The sequence below is a fragment of the Puccinia triticina genome, chromosome 10A, assembly GCF_026914185.1.
Source record: "Puccinia triticina chromosome 10A, complete sequence".
Taxonomy (NCBI): Eukaryota; Fungi; Basidiomycota; class Pucciniomycetes; order Pucciniales; family Pucciniaceae; genus Puccinia; species Puccinia triticina.
The window spans coordinates 6,986,838-6,998,757 of NC_070567.1; the positions used below are offsets into that span (position 1 = coordinate 6,986,838).

General features: G+C 45.3%; 1 protein-coding gene across 1 annotated transcript; it reads left to right on the forward strand.

Annotated features, from left to right (window-relative positions):
- Positions 1-8,125: 8,125 nt before the first annotated feature.
- PtA15_10A734 (uncharacterized protein) lies at positions 8,126-11,351 on the forward strand (the record flags this gene model as incomplete). Its single annotated transcript, XM_053160941.1, has 3 exons — positions 8,126-8,219; positions 8,860-9,251; positions 11,307-11,351. 3 exons carry the CDS (start codon positions 8,126-8,128, stop codon positions 11,349-11,351), a joined length of 531 nt encoding a protein of 176 aa, XP_053024865.1.
- Positions 11,352-11,920: the final 569 nt, after the last annotated feature.

Genomic DNA, 11,920 nt, shown 5'->3' on the forward strand with positions numbered 1-11,920 from the left:
AGTTGGGGGGGAGGGATTATATATGTTTTGTGTTTGAGAAAGTGAGAGGGGTACCTAGCAACTACAATTTCTGGGACAAGGGGATACCAGCACACAGTGAATCATGAAAGGATACCTTGAATACAAAGCTGACAGAAGTGATGTTGATGCTTGGAATATCTTGGTTGCGTTGGTGCACAAAGATAAAAAAGGGGAGGAAGTCGTGCCACATAAACGTACAGCCGTACGTTTGTGTGACACAGATGTTGCCAGGTGGCGTCATATTGGAATTAGTGCATACTTGCATGAATCAGCTATACAACCTGTCTGATATGTATGTACATAAATGCAAATATCAAATTCGATAACCTTCCGATTCAACCACATGATAAAGACACATGTATGCAAACATCATTCCAATACAAAAGCTGCATGCAATATAGCCTACTCGGCTGCGAAGTGGGTGTACTCAGCTCAACGGGTCTTGCAGCCAAGACTCAAATTTTTTCAATGCTCTCAGCCAAAGAGAAACAAAGGGTTTGATTTCTGCACGCTTCACAGAGAAGTCCACGGAAACAGTTTCAGAAGAAATAAATCACTCTACACTTTGGGATTGTTGGTAACTGGAAACAATCTTGAGAAATAATTTGGGTGTCACTTGGGAGAAACAAAACCTACAATCATAGCAGATATCATTGTTTTATGTGGTGGGTAGTATGTAGTTTTAGATAAATAAAGATCTAAGACTTCGAGCTTCAAGTGGATTCTGATGTAGCACTACCAAGGAATATTGAGGGCTGTGTATTAAGTGCCAAATGGACCTGATCAGGACCTTTCCTGCCTGCAAAAAAGAGAGGAAAACTTACGTAGCAGGAGTTACTTTTGGGGTGCAGCCATTGAGCGTCCTGTAGATACTGCATCACCCATTTCAATAGTGTGTTGCACAACAGGTCCTGGAAATCACCGCAGAAAACAAGGTAAGCAGAAACCATGGCAATATAAGGATGCGGTAATGTGCTTGCCTATTCCAAGCCTATTTCTTCTGGCATTCCAGCAAGCCATCACGTCCGGAAGAGCACATTGAGGAATTTTAAGGTCTAGTGCACCACTATCGATCTTTCCTTGTAAAACTATGTGACCTTCCCAATCATTTGTATCCCTGGTGCGAGCTTTGACTGCAGGATCCAGTTCTATCTCCTCTAAGGTTCTATCTACCCAAAGCTGCATATCTTGGAGCCATTTCAACTGGAGTGGACTAAATTTTAAAGTGGAATAAGTAGTGTGCACCATTTTTGTGGATCTTGGACGATTGTTGATGCAGAAAGCAGTCTGGGGGAACACTACACCAGAAGGGGAACTCTATTTACGATATCTCCATGATCTATCAAATGATATAATATTTGGTTCGTAAAACTAGGGACCGGCCCCCTGTGTCTAGTTTGATAAGCAAGAAGAATGATATTAGACTACATTCAGCATAAGTCGTTAAGGTGGACATCCCAGATACAATCATTTACGCAAATATTGCAGCACATGTGCACACTTGCACAGCACAACTTAAAACTCTGTTGCATGTGATATTCTACTTGTGACGATGAGACACTGAAATCACACCAGATGGCTATAGAACAAGTTGGAATACACAATAATGCAAGCATGTGATTCCGTTAAATACATCTGACAAATCTGCAGAAATGCTGATCCTTGCTGTGTATATGGGGCCACAGTAGAAAATTTCTGAACATCATCATCTGAAACCCAAGTACCACCACCCCTGCTTGACCCAGTTCAATCACACTTGTTACTCCCCACCACTCTCACTCTCGATACAATCACTAAATACCTACTATCCTAAATCATTAATATGTCACTCTATGTCTGTAACTGTGAGCAGGCCTCTTGTCGCACTGCACAACACACGGTGGAAGGAGTTGGAGTTCTTCCAGGAAGGGTGTTGTCCCGGCAGGTGTATCAAGATCACCAAAGGAAGGAAGCTCAGAGGTGTGCAAGGGAGAGGGCACAGCTTGAGAAACCTCAAGGAAAATCGGATGCAATCCAAGTGAGTTATTAAGTATGCATGTCATATTCCTGTATTCTGTTGCTGTGCCTGACCCAGAGTTTGATCAGTTGCCTGCCACAGACTCAACCTCAGATAAACGAGCCGTGGACCGTCCACCTTTCTTAGAGGGGGACTTTTGTATGCAAGTGATGATTCAAATGACCAAATTGGTCTTCAGCGGTCACCTAAGTAAAGAATCGGCAAACTCGTTCCTTTTGGCCGCAAGGCAGAATGTTGTCCTTCTTGCGAATATATGGGGTTCCCTACATGGGAAATCTATAGATCCGACTCCTATTGTCCAACAGATTCCTTCTACTCGGGAATCAGTTACTCACTGTCTTGGACTCATTCCAAAACTAACCTCTCAAATATGTTGCAAGAAATGCTTTGCCTTGTATCCGAATGAAACGAAGGTTACTAAATGCACCGAACTCTTCTTTTCAAAGTATCGAATGTTTGAAAAGTGGAACGAGTCACAACAAGTTGTCCCCCAATGCGATCAAGCTCTATCGCGCACTAACTCCCGGGGTGCTCCAAAACCCTTTCAAACATTTAATTACTTGACTTTAAAATCTTGGCTGAAAGATCGACTCCTCAATCATCAATTCGAAACCTTACTCGATTCCAGTTTGGCTGCGCTAGAGAAAACCACTGATCAGGAATTGGAGGACGTTTGGCATGGAACCGTGTGGCAAGAATTTCCCAACAACAATGAGGGAGAAGGAATATTCACAAGCAGCTCGGGAAATCTGGTATTTAGTCTTTATCTTGACTGGTTTAATGCTGGCGGAACATCTAATCTTGGGAAAAAGAACTCCCTGGGGGCGATTACGCTGGTCTGTCTGAATCTCCCGCCCACTCAACGATACAAAGTCAAGAACATCTATCTTTTTGGTATAATTCCTGGACCCACAGAGCCCAGTCTTGAACAAGTCAACCACCTCTTGCAGCCTCTAGTCGAGGAGCTTAAAACGTTTTGGGCTCCTGGTCACTTCTTTGACTCAACTGCTACTCACCCGACCGGACGTAATATCAGAGTTGCAATATTTCCACTTATTGCAGACCTCCCAGCTATTCGAAAGGCGGCTGGATTTGGAAGCCATCAAGCCAGTCTCTTTTGTTCATTTTGCCTTTTGGACAAGAAAGACAAATCAAAGTTCCCTCTCCGCAACCATGTTGAGCACCTTGCCCGCGCATCCGACTGGCTGAAATGTAACAGCCTCCCCAATCGTAAAGAACTTGTCAAGAAGTATGGAGCACGATGGAGCGTACTAAACGAGCTCCCCTACTGGCGTCCTGTTGAATATTGCTCGATTGAGTTGATGCATGCGTTGGTGCTTGGTGATCTGAAGGATCACAGCATGCGCTTTTTGGCCCTGCCTACTGTTGGGGAAGAGCTGAAGAAGATCAGAGAAAAGGACGAAGGTTGGCAGAATGATCAGTCATACTCCGAAACTCCCTACACAGATGCATTCGGCCCCAAGGCAAAGGACTACGTAAACAAGGGGAAGGGCAAACGAAAACAAGATCCCATTCCAGAGAGCTCAACTGCCGCAAGACCAACCAAAAAAATATGTGTCATTGGTGAAGGTGAAGGGGGATTCACGATTCCCAGTACTTCAGTTGTGGATAAAGGATCTACCGCAAATATATGCTCTTCCAGCTCAAGTTCCCAAAGTGGAAGTTTAGGGGACTCTAGTACGTCATCAACTCACTCATATCAACTTCGGCTAAGGAAACAAACAATGTATGATATGAGTGAACAAGATTTAGCTAGCTCCGCCGGGTATTCTTCTGATGCAAGCAACAAGACAGCAAGAGCGGTGCGGAAAGGGAAAAAACCCCAGAAGAAACTAGATGAAGATGACGACAATCAATTTAAGCTAACACCGATTGAGCTGGATGTTGTGAGACGAACAATCATGCACACCCAGGTACCTTCGTGGCTTGACCGTGTACCCCATAACTTGGGGGAAGCCAAGCATGGATCTTTGAAGGCTGCGGAATGGTTAATCTTATACAAAGTATACTACACTATATCTCTGATTCCCCTCTGGACCAAACCTGATGCTGCAGCAGAAACGGAAAAAGAGAGAAAGCGTGTCTCTTCACTACTTCAATCCACAACACTCTTGTCCAAGATTACCCACTTCCTAACTCTTCCAAGAATCAGATTAACCAATCTCGATGAATTCGAAAATCTGTTACTAAACTACCGTAAATCCCTCCAAACACATTGGCCTGAAAAAAACAGTCGGCCAAACCGTCACCTGACGCAACATTTCCCGGAGGTAATCCGGCGTTTTGGACCTCCTCAATCTACTGCTGCATGGGCCCAAGAGCGTGTGAATGGAATTCTGCAAAAGATTCCAACCAATCACCACCCGGGTACGTGTTTACCAGTGTACCCTTTTTATATCTTCAAATACATACTGATGAATTGAAACTACCTGTAGACAAGATTCCCAAGACGTTATTAAAATCATGGCACATCAATTCCAGCTTCCAACTCCTTCTGAATAGTCAAACAAGAGATACAAAAGCGAATGAGGACATCACAAATAAAGACAAAGATCGACAGTTTGAACTCAAGGGGCCTCTGTTGACAAAGTGGAGAAGAGTGGCGGCTGGGAAAAAGGACTTGAGGGGGAAGCTAGGTGACAATCAGCTGGCCCTGAACCCCAATGTGGTCACTGAAAAAGACTTCGAAGTCAACGGGAGACGTTCCACCACTGGTGAACAGCACAAGGGGAATAGCCTGGTTGAATTTTTTCTCGGGAAAGACCAAAGATTTGGCCAAATCGAAAGGATATTCTCATCAATCCAAACACCGAAAAAAATTTGGGTCATTGTTAAACCTTTTGAAGAAGTACAACGAAATGAGGATCCATACAGAGATTATCCAGATCTGAATTGCCGATTGGTTTGCGCTGATTATGAGGCTGCTGCAGTGATCAGTACTGAAGGAATAATCGGACATGCTGCAATGCTCAGTCATCAAAGTGGTACCTTTGGAATTTCAACTGCAACAGTCAGCGCTGTTGGATTGGGAACATCAGTAAGTAAGATTCACACCGCATGGTCTGATGTAGTGCTGACTCTGTAATATGTCTTTCCATGCAGGGTTGGGAGGCTCTTTGAGGTGTGCACAGAGCGGGGAAGGTGGCAGTCACAATTTGACCAAATATTTGTTTGTTTGTAATTTTGAAAGGGAAATAAGATTAGAAAGAACCCTATGTTATCATGTACAGGAGCATGCCCAATCCCGCAATGTTTCAAAGCAGTTCACATATATCTTCAGATGACCTTCAAGCTTGGGCTGAACCCATCTCCAACCGATTATCCTGAGTTCCATTTGTAGACCCACCTCTCATCCACCTTATCCTGGTGTATAATAGATTCCAAAATCAAAGTCTGTTATTCTTCCATTCTTGATCATGGCCAGCAACCCAACCAACAGCTCTTCTAGAGGTACTGGTGCCCCTGTACCCCTTATCGGTGAAGACAATGCCAATCAATCCCAAGAGCCTCTCTCAAAAGACGAAGAAATGATTGCCTCTGTTGTTGCCAGTCTCATTCCCAAATTCAAAGTTCAAGCTAGCGCAACTCCGATGGAAACAGATCAAGGTACAGCAGCCCAGGGTGAGTCAACCATAGTATCCTCTCTTCAAACTGAATGCTGTTGGTTGATGAAATTCTGGTTGCAGGCGAGTCCTCCAACACATCATCTCAACCACCATCGCTGCCGCAAGACCCACAGCTCTCGGCCAAGTTTATTGTTGAGCAGTCCCGACTGGAGAAGTCAAGTGCCGAAGAAGCTGCAGGAAAAAAACGAACACAGCGCCGTGTGAAGTCTATAGCCAAGAGGACTACGACCATTCAGCATTTCGAGCCAATCTCTCGAGGGATTCAGTTTTTCATCAAGTCATTTCTTGGTGGTCCGGATAAGCCACAAGATTTTCCATCACCACCTTCGGAGAATGAGAAGGAAGCCCAGTATTGGATTGAAAGGCGTGCTCAGTTCATCTTGAAGCAGCTTGATAGTATTTGTTGCAGTCTGTCCGACAAACCAGTTCTAGAACAAGATTACTTTGTAGCTCAAGCCGAATCTGAAATCCGCAAGAATATTAAACCACCTCCATTCACCTCTGCTCCTAAAAAGGGTGACCTTCGAGGCGGCAAGCCAATCAGCCCTCAGACTAGGGGGGACGTGGAGAGAGCCCTTGCTTTGGCAGGAATTTCCAGAATGACGTTTGATTGGACGGTGAAGCCGATGGACCATTCTCCTTGGAACTTGGCGGTGATAGATGTGATGGGGAAGAAGTCTGTGGAGTGGCTCAGTACGACCATGAAGATAAGTGAGGAAGAGGCAGCTCAGGCACCAGCGATCATTCAATGATGGCTCCGTGGCAAATGTGAAGAAGTTCAGAAATTCGGCAGTGTGGACGTGACAAAATTCAAATCTGATAAAAAGTCAAGGTTAGTCAGGGCCCAGTATACCCGATGGCGCAAGAAAGTAAGTTGTGTACCTCAGAAAAAACGTGGAGTAGAGCAGCCGCACTGATATCCACTATGTACCAGATTTGTGAAAACAGATGCGCAATGGCTGCAAAGCTGTACCCCAACAATCATCAACTCGCTGTGGTCCTTGCGGATAAGGATACTCATTCCGATATTGAAGAGGGGGCAAGCGCTTCTGTTCAACCCACCAGAATTCTCCCGGTGTGGCGGTCCAATTCACTTACAACCATTCTCCACGGCCTTGACAAGATGGTTCTCGCTCAAGCTCAACATCACAAGACGAAATCAGTGAACGATAATGTCTATGGACGCTTCAAGTCTTCTCATGGTCATACTAAGGGTATTAATGGAGTCCCTCGCAATCTTCCCACCGATTGCTACTCCAATGCTTGGCGAAATCGGTTGTGTAAATTTGAACAAGATACAGTCTCTCAAGTGCCCCCTTTCAACATCGAAGATCTTGCCAAAGGAATGGAAAGCCTTGTGACGTTAAATCCTCAGTCTGGACCAGGACCAACTGGAAGCGCCCAAAATCCTGCACCTGCTCCACAACCAAGCCCAGCAAACCCTCAAACCGGTGGTCAACCAGGCCCGAGCGGGACCGGATCTATGCATGTTGACTAGCCCTTTTCATTTTTGTTTTGTATCATGAAATTTTGGACGGAACAGGAGTGATGTGTAGTTGGAAGCTGTGGTGCTTGTTTTTTACCATATCTGGTTGTATTTACTAGTTTTTTGTCTTATTGTGGCTGATACGTTGTGTGAAGTCTTTGGTGGCGCTGGTTCAACTCGTGTGATTGTCTGCAGGCAAGCTAGCTGCAGGACTGTGTCACACAAACGTACGGCCGTACGTTTGTGTGACACAGTCCGGTGGGTGCAATCCCCAAGTATCAGATGCATGCTTATGTAACAGGAGTTAGTGAGGTGAACAATTTTCAAGCCCAGATCCAAATTTTGGGCACCGCCCTGTTGGAAGACAATCCGAAGTCTGCCACAACCCAAGTGGAACTTAGGGGATTTCTGGACTTGTCCCAGACTTCCAACTGCCTTGTGAATCTCTTGTGCACCCATACTAGCTAAGTGGCAGCTAGGAGAGTGCCTGCCTCAACCCATTCAGTTTGAATAGCTGATGTGGGCGGTGATTTACTGGTTAAATCCTTGCTTGATCCACAAGACTAAGCGGGAGGCCGGCCTTTGAGTGGGGTGAGCTTGAATTCAAATATATACAAGATTCATCTAGAAGGGCATAATGATGATGGCACCCACCACTTCTTACAAAGGATTATCCACTATGTGACATAATAAGCTCTGTGAGACCAAACATATCTAGGGAAGATGCGGTCAAAGGGGTAGATTGTGGGTGCACAAAGGGACAAAAATTTGCACTCAGCGGTATCTGAGGCGTACCACACTGGGGAGAATTAATATAAATAGACTCCCCCCTTGCCCATTTGCGCTTCATTCCTCCCTCCCATCCAAAATCCAACACGTCCACTTTCCTCTTATCCACAAAAGACTACTCCCTTCCTTCCCATCACACACCTTCCAACTCTCAAGCTTTCCAAAATGACTTTGCCATCACCCAAAAATCCAAGCCCTGATAATACACCCAAATTGCAAGACACGGTGACTCCCAGCAACCACGGAACTCCTCCCCCAAGTAAGTACCAGCTATGTATGTTTTACACATACATAAAATCTAATTCCCCTCCCTTCTTATACAGCCCAAGCAGTACTAGATATGAACTTCCCCGGCTGTGCAGCACCCCCTGCTCCCATCCTTCCTGCCCCCTCGTTTCAAGAATTCTCAAGGAACTCCAACGATCCAACATCGGCTGCCCCACTCAACCCCAGCGAGCCCATCCTCGATATGGAAATTCAACAAATCACATCTGAAGAATTCAACCGAAACCTGAATGAAGCCAAGCAAGCCACACGTATATTACGCCGTCTCAAACTGCCGAAGACCACCAAGGAGATAGTGAACACACTTGAGAAGGCTTTGACTAGCACCAAGCGAAGTGGGTATTTCTCCTCAACTCTCTCCTCGACCATCATCACATCACAGCTTACGTTTCACACACATTCCATTGCAGCTTGGGAAGAGACTGGTGAAATCCCCGAAGATGAAGAAATTAAGATCCACCAAAGCTCCACAAAAATTCACCCGCCCACAACCTCAACCGCTTCCAAGCAGCCTACCAGGAAGAAACCAAAAACCCGCAAGGGTAACTCAGTCAAACCAGTCGACTTGTTGAACCCAAAGCCCGATTCTTCACCAACAATCACCGGCCCCATAGGTTCTGACCAAACAGCACCTCCTTCCCAGCCAGCTCCCGATGTGTCTAGCGGTCAACCTGCTGAATCAACACTCAAGGACGTTCAGCATTTCTTGGACAAACAGCACCAACATTCTGAAATTCCAGCCGGAGATCAAGGTCAAACCAACGCGCCAGCTGACCCACTTCTGGATCCTTCCTCAGTTCCACCTCCCAATCCACTGTCTGAGCCAGTACCACCCAAACAGGAGCCAACAACCTCGATCCCTACCTCTCTCCTCCCTAGTCCACATCCACCATCTCAAACACCTGGCGTCCCATCTGCCTCCACGAGCTCTCTCCCACACGGAAATCAACCACCACAAACTCCTTCCGATGTGCCACCACAGCCCACCACCAGTTCAGAATCTGCTGTACCTACCACAAACAACCCTCTTGAAGCAGGAGACAAGCTTCCCAACAATACATCCACCCCTCTCACCAACAGCAACCTTACGATCATCAAGTCGGTCGATGTTAGAATCAAGCTGGTCAAGCTCCATCAGGAACTCGACGGGGTAAAACCCAACTGGAATAAGTATCAGGATATGTGGAAATCTCTATCCAAACTGGTCCAGTTCCGAGCCAGATCAATGGAAACCGAGGCACCTCATTAACCCTGACTTCCATTTTGCAAGGACATCTTGCTCGTACTCATTGTGGATCAAGAACATTAGCTCTCTGGGTAAGTTTTTTTGCTGCAGTGTCCTACTCCTTTTTATACATCAGCTTATTTCTTTTCCTTTTTCAGCCCCAGAATTTCTAGGACCATCAACCAATGAGCAGTGGTACTGTCCCGATATCATCGACTTTCCACTTCTTTCCAGATTTTTGAATAAGGATGAAAAACTCCAGCCCCACGAAATCATCTCACCGTTTGTCAAGACACCTCATCCTGAGTCGACTCTTGTCCGGTTCCTTGTCCGGCTTCAAAACCCTCCAGCTAATTTCACGTCCAGCTGGGCCAAGATCGTTGCAGCCTCCATCAAACTCATGGCTGAAAACCTTTACAAACCACCGCCACCTGAAACCGCTGAAGATGACAATGAGATCACACAGGCAGTACAAGTCCTTGATCACCTAGAAAACATGAAGAACTCATCCTCAACATTTGATTCAACTGATGAGAACATCCCAACCGCTGAATCAGATGTTATTCCACGATCTCACTCTGTCGATGTACTCCACACCTTTTGTAACATGATTATTGATGTTTTCATGGGGTATGTCATCTTCCAAACACACGGTCTCAGCCAACAACCTCTCACAGGTACCCAGAGGAAGAAAGTTTCACGTGCAACTCGAAGCTCCACCAAGAAACTTGGCGACTCTGCTGCACTCACCACAAGAACCCAGGGGGATTCATCCTTGACCGACCAGAAGGATGAATTGGCTAAGCGACTCCGAGCCCATCAGTCGAGGCAAAACTTTCAACCTCTGATATATTTCTTACTAGCTGGTGTTTGGGGACTCTTCATTTCCTCCCGGGACCACCGCACTGCTCCTGTCTCGGAATGTATGTCTTTTGTTCAGGCAATGTCAATCATCATGGACAACTCGGTGGCCCAACACACCCCTGAAGAACCAATATGGAAGAATCTCTCTGCTTATATTGTCCAGCTGTTCCAACCAGCTTTTCAGTCACCAAACAAGATCTCAACACTCCACAAACCACCCACTTGGACTGAACTTGCCAAAGCCATTACCACCAATTTCCTCAAACACTGGCAACATAAGCAACCCACCAGCCCATTCCTCATCCCCCACTCCTCCTCTCAGATTACTGAAAAATAATCTCTGATATATATACCTGCTTGTTTTCCTATTTATCACATGTTTCTTGTTGGCTTGTTTGGTTTTTCAATCCCATGAGTAACACACTCCGCCTCATGAATTGATTCTTCTCCTACCTACCACATGTTGAAATGCTATTTTGATGATAGATTTCTCGAAGTTGGAATTCTTGGAGCAAAGATTACAACCTGATTTGGGTGAGATGAGGTGACCAGAACTGGCCTGACGTTGTGAGTCATTTGCTGCAATCTATGTAAGCCATCTGCGGCAAGTGGTAAGCCTAGCAAACTCCTGGGCAGCCCCGCACAAAATCTGAAGAGACTTATAACACCTAAGTGAATGCAGATAGAGACTTGGTAGCATAACGACACAAGACAATCAGCTCATTGCAAGGTCACTGAAAAAAGAAGCTATCACTTGAAACCAAAGGTAAGAGCCAATTCAAGCAAAGATCTGTTGGCGTGACAATCACCCACCTTGCTGCATTTCCGCCAGTCATCCATACATATGCTGAATAAAACCAACCAAGACTAAAGGTTCAACTGGGGGAGCTGAAGAAAACACCTGTCAGCACCCAAGTCCTCAGCAAGGCTAAAAAAACTCCAAGCTGATGTCGGATACAACTAGAGGTATAGACAGAGTATGTTGCTGGACTACTTGTAGTTTTTGCCAACACCTAGCTACCCGGGCAAAGGAGCCACAAGCCTCCACAAAGCTGAGACTAAAATTTCTTAGAGATGGAAAAATTGCAGAAAAAACCAATGTTGAATGCTTCTCACCAGACCCTTGATTCAACCAGCCAAAAAAGGTAGTCACAGCGCATCAAAATTTCTTGCTAGATTGCAATTGTTACACATTCAAAGAACTGAATCGTTACCATTACCTCAATCACTTGTTCCACCTCAAACCATACAATTTATTTATGTACATTGTGTATTTTTGATGCGGCAGGAGGATTACATCAGTAAAGCTTTTGATTCCCTTGGACCTACCTGTTGAGAAAGGTTTTTGTCACAAGAAAAAAATTTCTGTCTTGAAAGGGGTCCTCTTGTAGAGAGTTAGTCAACCAATATTAACACAAGTAGACATCAACAAAGCATATCATAATTAAAAAAGAATCTAAGACTATCTTATGAATTTGACCTGCACTGGACTGGGGTTTTTTGGGAAGGTGAGAAAACTTCTAGCAAGAGGTTACAATGACAAGTAACAAATTTAAGTGAATTTCCTATTGGCTACTTCAAACCCA